The 16,373-nt window shown below is 53.2% G+C and overlaps 3 protein-coding genes across 4 annotated transcripts in view; 2 read left to right on the forward strand and 1 right to left on the reverse strand.

The window, feature by feature from the left end:
- Nucleotides 1-426: 426 nt before the first annotated feature.
- On the forward strand, nt 427-3,667 carry PABPN1L (PABPN1 like, cytoplasmic; the record flags this gene model as incomplete). The annotated part of the gene is made up of 8 exons (XM_084214964.1): nt 427-446; nt 1,121-1,295; nt 1,417-1,525; nt 1,927-1,991; nt 2,806-2,912; nt 2,988-3,075; nt 3,180-3,322; nt 3,628-3,667. 8 exons carry the CDS (start codon nt 427-429, stop codon nt 3,665-3,667), a joined length of 747 nt encoding a protein of 248 aa, XP_084071090.1.
- A 2,312-nt stretch (nt 3,668-5,979) lies between these two features.
- TRAPPC2L (trafficking protein particle complex subunit 2L) lies at nt 5,980-8,504 on the reverse strand. Its single transcript, XM_084215057.1, has 5 exons — nt 8,458-8,504; nt 7,583-7,755; nt 7,061-7,148; nt 6,879-6,958; nt 5,980-6,140 (listed from the first exon to the last, which is right to left on the reverse strand). Exons 1-5 carry the CDS (start codon nt 8,488-8,490, stop codon nt 6,095-6,097), a joined length of 420 nt encoding a protein of 139 aa, XP_084071183.1. The 5' UTR covers nt 8,491-8,504; the 3' UTR covers nt 5,980-6,094.
- An 87-nt stretch (nt 8,505-8,591) lies between these two features.
- Nucleotides 8,592-16,373, forward strand: part of GALNS (galactosamine (N-acetyl)-6-sulfatase) — a 40,754-nt gene continuing 32,972 nt past the window's right edge. For both annotated transcript variants that reach the window (XM_084214909.1, XM_084214908.1), the window contains exons 1-5: nt 8,592-8,720; nt 10,961-11,084; nt 12,269-12,343; nt 13,328-13,430; nt 15,566-15,709. In XM_084214909.1, the coding sequence (XP_084071035.1) occupies nt 8,595-8,720; nt 10,961-11,084; nt 12,269-12,343; nt 13,328-13,430; nt 15,566-15,709 (572 nt within the window). In that variant the 5' untranslated portion in view covers nt 8,592-8,594. The remainder of the gene's footprint in view (nt 8,721-10,960; nt 11,085-12,268; nt 12,344-13,327; nt 13,431-15,565; nt 15,710-16,373) is intronic.

The raw sequence follows: 16,373 nt of genomic DNA on the forward strand, positions 1-16,373 counted from the left end.
CACCCTGTGCCCCCACTCCTGCCTCGGGGGGTTCATTACAGCCCTGGGGCCGCTCACTTCAAAGGAGGGGGGTTCATGGCGGGGTAACTCAGGTGTGTCCTCGGGGCACTCAGAGAGATGCGTCCCACCTGTTACTGCAGCTCCACCCTTGGGGTGCCCCCTGCTGCCCCTGCGCTGCCAGCTGGGCTCGCTGCGCTGGGAGGGGCGGAGGGGCCCTGCCCACCCCGATCCGCCCCAGCTGAACGGCGCTGCCGGGTCTCGAACCCGCGGCCCCAGGACCGCCTCCGCCGGCGGGGGCGGGGCCTCGGCGCGCGCCCCGCCCTGATTGGCCGCTGATGTGTGAAAAGTGGCGCGCGGGCACGAGCCCCGCTCGTGGTGGCGGGAGAGCTGCACGTGGCCGCCGCTCGCACGGGTCCGCGCGCAGCAATGTTCGGGGGCCGGGCCAGGTGCGTGCGGGGCTCGGGGCCTCGGACCGGCACGGCCGGACACCGCTCCGGCACGGCTGGGCACGGCCGGACACCGCTCCGGCACGGCTGGGCACGGCCGGACACCGCCCCGGCACGGCTGGGCACGGCTGGCCACCGCCCGGGCACCGCTCCGGCACCGCCCCGGCACGGCTGGCCACCGCCCGGGCACCGCTCCACCGGCTGCAGCCGGGGCAGCTTTCCGCTCCCCGGTGGGCGAGCTCGCTCCCCGGGGTGGGAGGGCGTGTCCCTCCGTGCGCCCCTCGGGGGTTGGGAGGGTGCGGCTCTTCCTTGGCTGCGGGAGTCGGAGCTCCCGGCTGCTCGCGCTGTGCGGCTCTGCCGGTGGCCGTGTCCCACCGGCTCGTTCCCTTCCCTCCCCACCGGCCGTGTGCCGCTGGGGGGTTTTCCACTTGGGGCAGCTACTTCCCTGTTCCCTCTGCAGCCCCCGTGAGCTGGGAATCAGTGTGAACTGAGCCCTTTTGGCTGCACTTTGCAGTCCCGGGGCTTTGCTGCACAGAGAAGCAGCTGCATTAATGTCACCTCCTCATCCTTCTGCTGGAAACGCCCGGCCAGCCTCTGCCTGGCGGATGCTGTGCTACAGCCGATACGTTAAATGGCTGTTGGTTCAATGCCCTTTTGCCCCTTGTCCCGCCCAGTCCTCTCTTCCTGGACACTTCCGAGATCTGGTGGCAGGACCCACCGTCCCTGCAAGCGGAGGCAGCGCCCTGGGACGTGGCAGAGGTGGCAGCCGCGTGCAAGGCAGCAGATGAGGGCTCAGACCCGAGCCCCCAGGAGGGGAACAGCACGGAGGAGCAGGATGTTCAGGACCCGGTGAGTGCCTGCCTGGATGGGGAACAGGTTTTCCCTGGTGCCTAAAGGAAATGAGACCTTTTTACACCTGGGGTGTCCCTGCTCCGAGTGCTGCTCGTGCAATTCTCGGTTTGGGATTCAGGAGCTGGAGGCCATCAAAGCCAAACTGCGGGAAATAGAGAAGGAGGATGAGAGGCTGAAGGAGCTGCAGCTGGAAGCTGAGAACCACCTGTTCATGAGCTCAGAAGCAGGTATGGGCTGTCACAGGGCGCTTCTGTCCCTCCCCAGGGACACCTCTGGGGCACAGGGTGACAGTTGGAGCCACAGTATTTGGCTCTGCCTGACTGGAGACAAGGTGGGTGAGGGGGGTTCCAGGCCTGGTTTGGTGCTAAGGCACATTCTGCCAGCTCTAACCTCCTACCTGTGTGGGCCCAGATGTAGTAAATTAATTTAATTACATTTAATTCAATCAAGTAATTGAGTGTAGTAACAACAGCCCCAGTAGAAGAATCCCTGTGAAAAGAAAAGGGGCAGGGGGGTGGAGGAGGAGGCAGCAATGTGAGGGTTTGGATACACCTGAGGAGCTCAGGGGTGGCCATGCTGGGAGCAGACAGATGTCCCTCTGTCCATGACAAATCCCTCCTCTCCACAGCTCTCTACCCACTGACTACCAAGGAGAAGATGGAGGCTGACCAGCGTTCCATCTATGTGGGCAATGTAAGTGGGAGCCCCTGCCACTGCTCAGTGCCCAGCTGGGTGTGGGGCCCCCCTGGCCCCCCCCAAAGCCTGGCTGCTCCCATCCCAGGTGTTTCTCCTCTGCCCAGCCCAGCCTGGGAACGTGGCTCATTGTCTGCCACTTGCAGCTCACCTCTTGCAGGTGTCAGCCCCCCAAAAGCCCCCTGGAAGCTGTGGGTTGCGGTGTTGCTTGTTCCTTCAAAACAGGGCAGGTTGTCCGTTGGATTTGTGTTCCAGGTGGGAGCACTCAGCTGGGAGGGTCCCCTGACCCTCAGCAGGGGCTGAGCTGTGCTGGGGGGGTGTCAGTGGGGCCAGCTGGGCCCTTTGCCTCCCCTGCTGGGATGTGGATCTGCTGCCTTGAGAGGCTGCTCTGGAACAGAGACTAGACAGAGCTAAATGGACAAAAGAGGTATTTACTGCAAGGCTTTAAAAGGACACACCTTGGGCAGCCCCAGAGCCTGGCCAGGGCTACACCCAGGGTTTACACTTTTATAAGTTTTGGTTCATCTCCATATTGGGTTCAACTGTTCAATTACAACTGCAGGTCATGAAGTCTCAACTCCCTGGCTTGTCCCCTTCTCTTCACTGTTGTTTGTGCTTTTTTGGGTGATGGTTGTCCTTGATTCTCCAGCTGGGAAGGGATTGTTTTGTCCAACTACCCTGTGAAGAGAACCTACTAACACCTCATAGGAAGTTTCAGAGTTACGCACCAGGCAGCAGAGAACCTGAAAAACAGAAAAGCTAAACCCCAAGGCATCAGATGCCCGAGAGCTGATGGCTGGGGCTGTCATTGCAGGTGGATTACGGGGGCACAGCAGAGGAGCTGGAGTCTCACTTCAACAGCTGTGGGCAGATCAACCGCGTCACCATCCTCTGTGACAAGTTCTCGGGCCACCCCAAAGGGTCAGTGCAGTGTGCAGGGGGGGCTGGGGGTCTGCAGGGTGTCCCTGGGGCTCTGCTCACACCATTGCCCCACAGCTATGCCTACATCGAGTTCGAGGAGCAGAGCTCCGTGAAGGCTGCGGTGGAGCTGGACGAGAGCGTGTTCAGGGGCCGTGTCATCAAGGTGAGCGCTGGGGGAGCCCTGGGGGGCTGCTCCCCCCGTTCCCAGCCCTGCCTGCCTGGGGCTGGGCCAAACCCCAGCTCCAGCAGCCCCTCCCCACCCTGCAGGTGCTGCCCAAGAGGACCAACATGCCCGGCATCAGCAGCACGGACCGCGGGGGCTACCGGGGCTGCTTCCACGCCCGGGGAGGGCTGGGCCGCTGGGGGGGCCCCTACGGGCAGCAGCCCCGGGTGAGGGGGAGGACCTACAGGTGAGTCTGGGTCTGGGGGCTCCTCAGGTGTGCAGCAGGAGGGGTTCCCTGTGCCATCCCACCCTGGCATGCTGGGAGGATGGAGGAGGGCTCTGGCGGGAAGGGATATCTGCGAAGTTGGAGTTGTCCCCCCGTCCCTGCAGGAGTTTTGGGGAGGGGTGGGTGGGCATTGCACTGCCAGCCTGACCAGCCCCAGAGCTGTCCTGGCTTTGGGGGTGCAGGAGGGGGATCCCAGCCCTTGGGAGGGTGAAGGAGCAGGGAGTGGTGCCCCTGTGCCTCAGGGTGTTGCTTTTGTTCCTGTGTAGGGGTCGGGCAAGGCTGCTGCCTTGGTATTTTCCATACTAGAAGAGGCTGGACTGCCTGGTGATGCCAATGGGACTGAAACAAGGAGATGGGATTGGAGAGATTTAAAAATATGCCTGCCCAAGCCAAAAAACAGATTAATTTTAAAAATGCCATCTGCCTGGCCGTGAGGATTACTGGTGAGCCTTGTGCTGGGCTGCAGGAGGGAAGATGGGATCTGCTCCATCCTGCCAGCACCCAGGAGAGCTCATCCCACCTCAGCTTTGCCTGGGGGGTTGTGTTTGCACGGAGAACAGGCTCATTCCAGAGAACACTGTCCTGGGAAGGGAAGAGCTCTCCCAGACCATCAAGTCTCCTCCTTATCCCATGGAAAAGGGCTGTCCTGGAGGGCTTGGTTTGGCTCCTGCCTGACTGCAGGCCCTCCATGCCACTGCTTGGCCATGAACCTCCTCAGCTCTTCCTACAGCAGCTGGATGCTCAGCCTGCTCTTCTTCCAAGAGCCTAAAGACTGTTTCCTTTCCCAAATTCATGGAGAAAGTTTTGGGTTGCAGCTCCAGATTTGATTGCTGGGAAGCTTTTCCTTCATCAGCCCTGGGTGTGACCTTCCTCTTGGGAAGCCTGGTGTGGTTTGGGTCTGGTTTTTAGCTTGCTGTCTTTGTACATCCAGGACAGGGAAAAAGCATCTCCTGTTTCTCTGGAAGCCTCTGTATCTCTGTGGTACTTAAACAAGACCTGGGTGTCACAAAATCCTTCCGTTTTTTTAGTTTGGCTGTCAGCAAACCCCTCTTCCCTCCCTCCTGCTTTTGTTCCAAGCTCCAGGGGTCAAAGGGTGCTGGCAACTCCTCACTTGACTTTATTTCTTGCATTACAAACTCACCTTCACTGGTGCAGGTTTGGTCTGGTCTCCCTCTTCATTCCCATCACCATTCCTGCTCTGGAGTCACATTTGGGAATGGTGGGAGCCCTGCAGGGGGCTCAGGACCAAAGAGCACCACAGGAGCTGGGTGCCAGGGCAAAGGAGGCTCCTGGCTCTTCCCTTTCCTGCTGGATTTGTGTTTATGCAGCCCCGTGATTTTAAAGGAAAAGCTTTGTGTTAGAATGGGCAGGCTGGGAACCCAGGCAGACAGCATTCCTGGGAGAAGTTCTGCATGGAAATGGGTTTTATTATGTAATTCTCCCTCTAATCTTTCGGGATCCTTGGTTAGGATTCCTCTAACCCAGATGCAGCAGATGCAACCGACTCCTAAAGCAGCTTTTCACAGCTCAGGGGCATTGCCAGGCTAAAAATCCCACTGATTTTTTTTTTTCCCCTTAAAGATCTCTAGAATTTTTTAAAACTTGGGGCCTTAACTCTTCATGTTGTGTTGATATTGTCCTCAGAGCTGCTCAGACTGACCTTGATTTGAGCTACCCTTAGGCTTAGACTATAAAACCAGCTTTTTCTAGGGCTTCTGTTTGATAGGGTTATAAATTTTTGAGGCTTATTTTTTAATAAAAAACTTCTTTAGGGTGTTTAGACTCTCTTGTGGAAGAGGCAAAACTGAGCTGCCATCTCTCTGAGTGAAAACAGCCAAATGTTTTAGATGAAAATGTTAGTGGATAACAGTGCACAGCTGTGCCTTGTGGAGATGGTGGGAGAGGCCTGAACCTCCCATGATATTCCAGGTGGTTGCTGATAAAATGTACTTAAGTTCTGTTTGAGTTCTGTTACTTATTTTTAAAATAAAAGATCCTGCTGTGTGAAGTTCATGTGCAGTTCTGGCTTTCTCTGGGCTCCCAGGATCCCCTGGGCTGGGCAGATCTGTTACTTTTAGCTGGTTTCTGTGGCTCTGAACTGAGGAGGTGCTCACAGTAGAGCTGTGTGTGCCTGCTCCTGCCTGCATCTCCTCTGCTGAACCAGGAGTGATGGAGCTGGGGTGCTCTGCAGTGCAATTGGTGCTTTATTCCAGATCAATACCTGCCACTGATTTGGGAGTCTGTAATTAGAGCAGCAGGGAGCTGCAGGGGAGGAGATGCTAATGGAGATGAATCTGGGATGAGCCAGGCAGCTGTGCAATCCTGATGGCTCAATCCATGCCTGGATTGAGCTGCTCTACCTGGGCTGGGAGTCGCTGTGCAGTGTCTGGGTGAGGTGCAGAGTGGTAACAGCAACCTGAGTCACCCAGAAATCAGCCCAGGCAGGGAAACTCCTGGAAACGTTTGGCTTGGAAGGGACCTTGAAGCTCCTCTTGTCCCAGGGGGCTTGGAGCAGCCTGGGACAGTGCAAGATGTCCCTTCCCACCCAAACCATGCCATCAGTCTGTGAGCACTGGTGTGCATTTCCTTGAGTACAAATCCAGGCAAATCTTGCAGGTGTCAGGTTTATTTTACACAGAACAAATTTAAATTAATACACAGAATGGAATATTTACAGCACTGCAGGCATGCTCCTGCACACAGGGAATGTTTCCCAGGGGGGTGGGAAGGGCTTCAGCACACCTGCATCATCATGGAGTTCACCATAGTATCAAAAGCCCTGGAGAGGGAAATAAACAGATTATTAAAGGAAGCAGCTCATTCTGCACAGCTTTTGTAACAAAACCACTTTCTCACCCTGCCTCTGCCTGGCTTTCCCTAAGCTGGGCACAGGGTTTTCCTTTTTACAGCACAGGCTGTTGAGGGATTAATGACTTTTAATTAAGCTGAGCTGTAAGGACAGGTCTTATCCTGGCTGCTGCTCTGTGTCTGCAAAGCTCTTCTTGCCTAGGACATAGAAACTCCCAATTTATTGAAATTCCCTGTGAGGTTACAATGGGAATGGGGGACACTGGCCCTCACAGGTGAGGAATTCCATGTGCTGAATGTTTGTCCCTACCCAAGGATAAACCCTGGACAAGGGCACTTGTTAATTCTTTACCTGTTCTACTTACTACTCTTCAGTATTTGCAATTATTAAATCTGCAAAAGCCCTCTAGGACTATCAAGTCCAACTATTGTTACCTCTATATTCAGGTAATTTTTTCTCCCAAAAAAATTCTTGGCTTAATGTTTGTAGCCCCAGTTCTGAGGTAGCAGTGAGAGTTCAGCAGAACTTTTTATGACACCATCAGTTTTTCATGAGTAGGAATGGCCCCAAACCAACATCACTGTTCTCATTAGGGCTCTTAGAGCACACACCTGAACTGGCCAACCACAGGGCTGCTCCTGTGGCATCAGAGGTGTCCTGAAAATGCCAGGAAGGTGTCAAAGAGATCCACGTGGACAAGGCACTCACCTGGAATGGATCCTGTCCCCAGGGTTGTAGAAGGGGTTACACATGATGTCTGTGTAGGAATTGTGCAGCTTCCGGAACATCTGCAAAGGGAGGGGAGGTGAATTCATCACCAGTTTGTTCCTCAGTGGTCCTGAGGAGCTGGAGGAGCAGCCCCAGGGGTGGCTCTGCTGTGGGGCACTCACACTGCGGATCTCGTTGTCCCTCAGGGCTGTGTTGGAGGAATCCACCACCATGACAAACTTCACCTTGGAGTTGGTCACGTAGCCGTACCTGGGCAGGGGTCAAGGACTGCTCCGACACAGCAGGGCCTGGCACAGCCAGAAACCAGGCTGGACTGTGCCCAGAGGGGCAAGCTGAGAGGGAACAGGGGGGAACCTCCTCATGTGGGCCAGACACAGAGCTGTTCTCTCTGTGACAGTGACAGCACCCAGGGAATGGCTGGAGCTGTGCCAGGGGAGGTTTAGGTTGGATCTCAGGAAAGGTTCTTCCCCCAGAGGGTGCTGGGCACTGCCCAGGCTCCCCAGGGAATGGGCACGGCCCCCAAGCTGCCAGAGCTCCAGGAGAGTTTGGACAAATCCCCACAGAGTGGCATTGCTGGGGGTCTGTGCAGGGCTGGGGTTGGACTGGATGATCCCTTCCAGCTCAGGATATTCTGTGATTAAACTAAACCCACAATGGCCTGGCCCAAGGCTTGATAAAGATACACCTTGTAGTCTTCAGTGGGGTAGAGGAGCCCCAGGTAGAGCTCCCTCTGGTCCACCAGGGCTTTGCCCATGGCGGAGATCTTCTCATCCACCACATCCAGGGAGGTGTGCACGGTGTAGTGGAACTTCAGCTCGTTCTCTGTGGGGACGCTCCGGATGTACAGAGGGTAATTCTGGGAGCAGAGCAAGTCACACTGCCTGGGATCTGCTGCTGCCAGAGCTGGTTAACCCTTTATGTTCCCAGCACAGCCCCTCCCCATGCTGGAGCACAGCTGTCCTCATGGCAGGAGATCCATTGGCACAAGCAGCACACAAGGCTCTGGTCTCTGTGCTCTCCTGCCCCAGCAGAGCCCATGTCTGTCTGTCCCAAGGAAAACCCTTCTCTCCCAGCAGCAGGGCAGCCCAGAGCACCCTTGCACTGTGCCTGTGCTGGCTGCCCCACCCCTGCTCCTGCCCAGCCCCAGTGGCTGCCCCCCTGCCCCTGGCTCTGTTCTGCTTCCCTCACCCCCATCCAGGCCCCACAACCCGAGATCCTGCCCATACCCCTCTCCCCTACCCCACAGCCCCAGTTCCTGCTCAGACCCTAAAACCAGAGCCCCTCTCCCCTCACCCTCCCCTGACCCCACTGACCCCGTTCCCCTCAACCCCACAACCTGAGCTTCACAGCTCGCTGCTGCACCCGGCCTCACTCAGGCCTCAAGAGGCCATTTGGGCCCGCTGTGCCCCCGGACCCGCAATCCCCGTGTCCCGCTGTCCCCGTGTCCCGCTGTGCCCCCGGGCCCGCAATCTCCGTGTCCCGCTGTCCCCGTGTCCCGCTGTGCCCCCGGGCCCGCTGTCCCCGTGTCCCGCTGTCCCCGTGTCCGGCGGTCCCGCACCTCCTTGGCGATCACGGCGATGCACACCGCCATCTTGGCCCCGCCCCTTCCCCTCCCGCCGGGTCACGTGGAGCGCGCGGGGCCGCGGTCACGTGCGGCGCGCGGGGCGGTCACGTGGCGCGCGCGGCCCGGTTGCCATGGCGAGCGCGGCGCCGGGGCCGCGGGGCCTGCGCTGGGCCCTGGGCCCGCTGGGGCTCTGCTGGGCCCTGCTGGGCCCCGCCGCCGCCGCCACCACCAACATCGTCCTCCTGCTCATGGACGACGTGAGTGCGGCACCGCGGGGCCGCGGGTGGTGTCGCCCCGCGGAGGGGGGGTGACATGGAGGGACGGATGTGCGGGCCCCGGAGCGCTGTCCGGCCCGGGAGGGAGCGGGAACCGGGCGGGTCCGTCTGAGGGGCACCGGGAGCCGGGCAGCTCCGTCTGAGGGGGCACCGGGAGCCGGGCAGTCCGGCCGGGGCAGGGCAGGGCAGGGCAGGCTGGCAGGGGGCCCGTCAATCCGTACAAATGTTCCCGTGGGTGTCGCAGGACGGTGCCAGGCTGCTCCCGGTGGTGTGCAGGGACAGGAGGAGCAGCAGCGGCCGTGACCCAAACCACGGGAAGTTCCCTCTCAAGGCCAGGGAGAGCCTGTGCCCATGGAGGGGGGCAGAGCCCTGGCACGGCTGCCCAGGGATGTGGGGTCTCCTGTCCCGAACGCACCTGGGCGTGTCCCTGTGTCACCTGCCCCAGGTGTCCCTGCCTTGGGCTGGATGATGTCCAGAGCTCCCTTCCTGTCCTAGTGATTGTTGGTCACAAGGAGGGGCTTGGTGGCCTCCTGAAAAACGAAACAAGAAAACGAAACAACTAAACAAGAAAAGTAATTCTGCCCGTTATGGCTCTCTGAACTGGGGAGAGAAAAAATGGCAGTAAATTATTAAAGAGCAGAAATGATCACGGATTTACCTCAAAACCTTTTCAGTTTTGTGCCCTTGGCCACTTTGATAAGGAATTATATTCATTCCCAACACAATCAGGTCGCTGCCATCCACCCAGTTTGCTTCTCTCCTAATAATTTCCTGTCACCTCCCAGGTGTGTTTATGGTGGAAATGTGTTTGTTGCTGTTTGAAGCTCCTCCAGGAGCCCACGAGGGTGGGCAAACCCTTCCCTTTTTGCCAGTTTACCCTGCCCCTTGTTCCATGGTGTTCCCACATTCCTGAGCAGGAGAATCCCCTGCTTTTCCAGCCAGCTGAGCCTCTGGCAGACTCTGGCAGGGGCTGCCCAGGCAGGTTTGGAGTCCCCAGCCCTCGAGGTGGCACTCAGTGCTCTGGGCTGGGGACAAGGTGGGGACTGGGCTCAGAGTATTTCCCAAGCTCAGTGATTCTGTGACCTCAGTTTTCCATTCAGAATATTTCCCCCTCCCCAGCTGGCATTTGTAATTTTCCAGAGGAAAGCTCTCTGGGACAGGTTCTCCCACTTTGGAAGTGATGGTACAGCACGAGGGGCCTGTCTGCAGCTTCTCTGAATTACTGATTTATTTAATATGTTCATTAAAAACACCTCTCCCTGGGTTTTTTCCCTTGATCCTCAGGGACTCTGGAATTGGAGCCACATGAGATTCTTTTTGTCTTTCTTCCTTGATGATAAAGAAAAATCAAGAACTTGGGGGTGAATCCATTGGATCCATTTTAATTCCTCATCCCAGGGGGAACCATTTAATTGCTCCTTAACTCAGAAACCATCTCTGCAATGATTTCCTTGTCCAAGGCTCCCCTGACACACACCTTGCCTTTCCCAAAGCACAGTGGAATCCCCAGCACCTGTGGTGCCTAATGGCTCATTGAGCTGCTCCCTTCCAGAACCTTCTGCCTGCAGCTGAGCTTTTCCCAGGAATGGTTTCCAGCAGTGAGCACAGACCCCTGATGGGAATGTTGTGGTTCTCCTGGTGTGTGAGTCAGGAGGAACAGCAGGATGAAGGCACAGTCCTGCAGATAAGCACAGGGACTGGTGATGCCTCTGGCAGGTTCCTCTGACTTTTCAAACACTTCCCTGCTTTTCCTGCAGTGCTGCTTTGGAGTTCAGGCCTTTTCCTTGTGTTTGCAGTCCTGCAGAGGGACAGATCCAGAGGCAGAGGTGGAATCCTGGGCCCCAGCTCAGCAGGGCAGGCACTGAGGGCTCAGACGTGGCAGCTGCACAGCCCTGAGTAAACCACGTGTAACTTCCTCTTCCTCCCCCCAGGCCTCTGAGTAACAGTGAAGGCACTGGGCTTCTTGCAAGTGCTTTAACCCCTGTTAGTAAGTCATTTAATCCTGTGTGTGCCTCAATTTCCCACCCACCAGGGGAAAGTGTGAGAGTTCCCTGCTCCACAGGGCTGGCAGAGATCATTTTTGTCACATTTGTGAGGTGCTGAGAAGGGAGAGGAGCGCTGTAAAACTTTATAAATTAAGGGGTACAGTGAAAGTGCTATGTGGGCCCAAAAGTGTGGTTGTGGAAAGGACTTTGACATCTTCTGGTGTGTTCCTTTTACAGATGGGCTGGGGGGATTTGGGAGCTTTCGGAGAGCCTTCTAAGGAAACCCCTAACCTAGACCAGATGGCTGCAGAAGGGATGCTTTTCCTGGATTTTTATACTGCCAGCCCCCTCTGCTCTCCCTGTAAGTACACTGCACTTGGAACCACGTCAGCATGAGAAACATCTCCCTCTGAGGAGTTTGGGGTGTTTGCCAGCCTCTGACATGGGCTAACAACCAAACCAGTGCCTGCCCTCAGGCCAGAGACTGGATTTGCTGCTTTGATCTTGCATTTTGTTCCCTTCTTTTTTCTGTTTGGATTGGAAACCCGACAGCTCTCAGTTTGTACAGAGCGCTGCTTCAGTGATCAGTGCAGCTGAAGGATTTTTGTACCATTTCAGTTCAGTACTCCAACCCCAGTCATTGCAATTTTTAATCTTTCTCGTTTTGAGTTAAACAAAGCAGGATCTGATCTGTTGCTGGACATATTTGGTCTGATTCTCTTGGCTCTGGTGAGACTTTCATGCAAGGAAAAGCAGCAGTTTGTGTCCTGCTTTTGACCCTGGTGTCTTACAAAACTCCTGGGACAGGGACAAGAGATAAAAGGAACGTTTGGGTCTGGGAGAGGCAGATATTTTTCTCCTTGTTGTTTTTTCTGTGAGGTGGTTTCTTTTTTTTTGCTTTCTTTTCTCCTCTCAAACCTGATTAGCTGCCAAGAACTGAAGCAAAAATGAAGAACAGGGGCTTTTTATTTTCTTATTAGGGCTCTCATTTAGGATAGCACTTGCCAGTGTGTTGATGATGTCCTTGCTCAGAAATGGCATTTAAAATATGCTGAAATCCTGCTAAGCCAGTGGTGGCACTGCATATGCTTGAAGTTAAACATCTGTTTAAATATTCCCTGCAGTCAGGACTTGACTTTTATTGTCAAAGCTGGACAGCTCTTTCTTTGTATTTCATGATTTTTGTTCAGTCAAGCTCGAAAGCTTAGCCTTGAGCATCTAATCAGTTTGTGCTAGGATTTCCTCTTAAATACATAATAAATATATATATAACTGAGCTGTAAGGGTTGCTCCATTGACTAGTCAAAGGAATGACTCTTCAGTGTGGCTAATTTAATAAAGGGGCCAAATTTCAGCTGGAATAACTCAAATGATGCCTCAGAACTGATTCTCCCCATGGCTCATGGGAGAGTGTGAGTGATTTAGTGCCTGGCTGTGACAAGAGCATACTGACACACTCCAGTCAGTGTGCAGCCCTCATCCTCCTGCAATAACCTGAATATTAAGCAGAGAATGGCTGTAAGGAAATGTTTGTGTTGTTTGCAGCAAGGGCAGCCCTGCTGACAGGCCGGCTCCCGGTCAGGAATGGCTTTTACACCACCAATGGACACGCCAGGAACGGTAGGAGCCTCATCCCTCACCTCCCTTCCTCTCCTGATTTCCCTCTGGGCCTTCTAGGAAGTTTCTCTTTGGACAAAGGGGATCTTCCCCACGGATGTTCCAGAGTGCCACCAAACCCTGTTAAGTGCTGGTAATAAGGGTGAATTTTATTGCTTCCTCCTCATCAAGCAGAAAATCCCATCAAATGAGGAGGATAAACCAGGCTGCTTGATCCATTTGTTTCTGCTGGCTGAGAAATGTTTCCTCTGGGCAGGGGAATTGGGGTCTGGTGAAGGAAAATCAGATGGGGGTGTAAAACCCACAGGGGAGAGCTGGCTGCTCACAGGTTTATTCAGTAGGCAGATTTCCACCCAGTTTCAGAGCAGCTTTCCATCCCTCGTGCCTCTGGTGCTTCCAGGGAAGATCTGGGTTGATTTGGGTCCCAGAGTGACAAATGCCACGTGCTGGGACATGGCTGGGCAGGAAGCAGCAGCCTGGGGTTGATTCCCTGAGCACAGGCACACCTGGGAGCCTCAGGGGCTGAGAGACACTCTTCATTTCCTTCAGAATCACAGAATGAGTTAGGTTGGAAAAGACCTTTTGGATCATCAAGTCCAACCTATAATAGATCAGGTCAGCCCTTGCAGTCTGAGTGCCTTTATTGGTTATTTGAGGAGAAGGCTGCCTTCATTTTAGAAAACACAAAGCAAATTTACAGCAAAAAGACCACCCCTAAAGCACCAGATTTTCTATGACATCTCCCTTTGAAGGGTCTCACCTCCAAACTGGGGAGGCAGCTCTCTTTATTATTTGCCCTCATGCACATGTGGGTGGAAATCTCCCTTTGGTCTCCCTGGATCAATTTATTCTCTCCATCCCATGGGAGGACTTCCAAGGAATGGCATTGCTGGGACTCCAAATGAGTCTATTTCTGATCCAGTACATGAGCTGTGTGCTGTAATATTTTGAAGAGTCAGAAAGGTGTTTTTGATTTGTTTTCCACAGCATACACACCACAGGACATAGTAGGAGGAATCCCAGATTCTGAATTACTGCTTCCAGAGCTCCTGAAGAAAGCTGGTTACACCAATAAGATCATCGGCAAATGGTAAATTTATTTGGAGGTGTCTTGCTTTGAGATTTCACTCTGTGTGTGTTGGGAAGGAGCAGCAATAAAAACAGACTTACAGGAAAAAAACCCTGTTTTGAAGCTCAAATGTCCAACTTTGGAAAGTGTGATGGATCTTCCCCCTGCTGGGATCAGTTCCTGAGTGTTCCCATTACAAGTGCTTACATATGTCTTCATACAAAGAGTTGATGAGATTTTATGTGTGTATTTGTATTTATAAACTCCTCAACTCTGGGCTTTTATCCACACCTCACACCACTTATTTAATCAGAAAACACCAGGATATTCTGTTGGAATTTGCCTTGAGCACCTACGTGGTTTTTATCTTTGACTCTTGCTATATTTTGGGTTTTTATTAATGAACTGAATTCCTGTGGAAAGTAACAGGAGTTTCTTTATCAGTTTCATTATTAAGTTAGGGTTTGAATTGTGGTTGGATTCACCTGCTGGAATTGGGAGGAAAGCAAAGCACCCTAAGACAGTGAATTATTTATCAGCACAAATCCAGGCAGGAGAGTGGCCCTGAGGGATCAGCTCAGTGGGCTGGGTGCAATCAGCTGCAGTTCAGTGCTAATAAATGGAAATTCATACACCCAGGGAAAAGGAATAAACAAGGCAAATGCAGATTGCTGCCAGTTCCTTGGGAAAAAAGGCAAATCTGGAAGGACCTGCAGCTGTTAGCAGGAATAGGACTAAGTGGGAATGTGCAGGGCATTATTGTGCATCCAAAAACTTCTCCTGGTCAGGGTTGGGAGTGATACCTGCTCCCTGGAAAGGTGTGAAGAAATGCAGGGTAAAACTGGAGTCTCATCCTGGCCTCACAGAGGTTTTCCAGCAAAAAATTTTCTTACTGTTTCATCATCCCTTCTAAAGTCTCTTCAGGGTGTCCTGTGACAGTAAATTCCATGGTTTAATTATAAGTTTGCAAGTCAAGTATTTTCCATGACCAGTGTGGAATTTGTTGTGTTTCATTAAATCTCAGTTTTTTGTGCTGTAAGATGCAGAGACTGATCTGGAGCTCATTCACTGTTTAATGTCTCTGTAAGTCCTTTTAGGGCTTCTGTAGAATAAAATGTTTTTCCATCTGCCCTGTTGTAGGAACAGCCAGGAATAACTTTGTGTTCCCACATCTACAAAAGGGGAAAGGGTGGAATCCTGCAGGTCAGACCTGCAGTGGCAATTACATCACCAAGCTGTAACCATAGCTGAAATGAGAATTCTTTCTGTAATAACTCACTTTGGAACAGCTCAGAGTAACTCCAAGGATCATTGTACTCCAGGGAATGCATTTTATGCCCTTTATGCTCAGAAGGTGCAGAGGGGGATGCACAAAGTGGACAGGGGGCAGATCCAGGCTCGTGAGGGGAGGATGGAATGGTTAAATAAACATTGACCTACCAGGATCCCCTTAGAGACAGAGAGCATGGGGATTCTCTCTCTTGAAGGTGCTGTAAATGCAGGAAATGTAGAATCTGCAGTACAAAACCTGGAGATTAGAGAGGAGCTTCATCTAGAAGTTAGGGATGGAGGATTTTCAAGCTGCACAGTAGAGAGGAGCTGTCATCAGGAGTAGCTAAATGCGTTTTATATCCACATGTGCACACAAAAACCTCATTTCATTTCCATTCAAGTCTCTTTGTACCATTTTGGCAGTGTGAATGCTCCATAAAGGGGGTGAGGATGGAATGGTGCATTTCATGAGATTTGCCTTGTGTTTTTACAGCTCAGTGGGATAAAAGGGACTTGTCATAGATCAGAATCCTTAAGTGAAATGTTATGTGCATCTCTGCAGTGGTTTGGGGCAGTGTAGTCCATCAGTGCTGATCATCAGACAGCATGGGAGAAGACACCAGTGGAAGGAAAAAATGGAAAACAGTGATTGGAGAGTAAATAAAATGGAATATAAGTGAGCACTGGGGTGAGTCTGCATGGCTGTGCTTGCAACAAGTGTGAGAGAGCTCAAGACACTGCTCTGGAGTCATTTATGTGATTGAAATGCTTTGTTTTGATTTCTTAGGCAGAGACTGTGTTCTTGCATGCTGTTCTGATGAGCTGATGAGGTGTGGCTTCTCTGCAGCAGAATTTTGACTCTGACCTGCTGTTTTTGTTGCCAGGCACTTGGGGCACAGGCCCCAGTTCCACCCCCTGAGGCATGGCTTTGATGAGTGGTTTGGGTCCCCAAACTGCCACTTTGGGCCCTACGACAGCAGCGAGCGCCCCAACATCCCCGTGTACAGGGACTGGGACATGGCTGGCAGGTAACCTGGGGGAGTGAAACAGGAAAGCCTTGGATGTACCATTGCCTGGCAAAAGATTTGGAGAATAGAGAAACTATCAGTGAGATTAAAATGAAAGCAAGCTTTGAGATACCTTAGTTACTGAAGAACCAGAAAAAAATGGCATGGCCAGCTGAAGGTAATCCCCTTTTGATTAGACAACACTCTCTGCTTGCAGGCAGCTCCAAGGGGCAGAGCAGACCCTGCTGGCTGGCAGAAGGGGCCCAAAGAGGAGTTTTTAGGGTTTAAAATGTAACACAGTATGGAAATGTAATGATTCTTTTAGGCTATATGTAAATGCTGTAGGATTTGTATCTTGTACTAGATTGGTTAGTGAGAATTTGAATATTCAGCACAGAAGAAGATTTATTGTATTGTAACGGGAACCTTGCTCTCTCATCCTCTTTTACTCTCTCATCCTTTTTACCATGCTCTTGCCTTCTCTCTCTTTACCTCTCTCTCCTTCTTTGGCAGCTCCCAGGAGGGCCCTGCACCCAGACCCTTTGCAATAAACCCCAAAATCCAGAACCTGGCCTCGGATCTCTCATCTCTGTCCATCCTGACCGTCCTACCCCCAATGCTCCTACATAACCCAGCTCCTGGCCTGCCTCTGGCCTGCTCTGGCCTCTCCCTGCTGCCATTATAC

This window comes from Fringilla coelebs, assembly GCF_963513975.1.
Source record: "Fringilla coelebs genome assembly, chromosome: 14".
In the NCBI taxonomy this organism is placed as follows: Eukaryota; Metazoa; Chordata; class Aves; order Passeriformes; family Fringillidae; genus Fringilla; species Fringilla coelebs.

Bases quoted from the DNA above. Each gene is read 5' to 3' on its own strand.
- TRAPPC2L (XM_084215057.1), bottom strand. From the start codon at position 8,490: ATGGCGGTGTGCATCGCCGTGATCGCCAAGGAG. The intron at 7,149-7,582 runs GTATCTTTATCA...ACCCCTGCCCAG, and splicing joins CCCACTGAAGACTACAAGGT to GTACGGCTACGTGACCAACT. The intron at 6,959-7,060 runs GTGAGTGCCCCA...CTCCCTTTGCAG, and splicing joins GGGACAACGAGATCCGCAGT to ATGTTCCGGAAGCTGCACAA.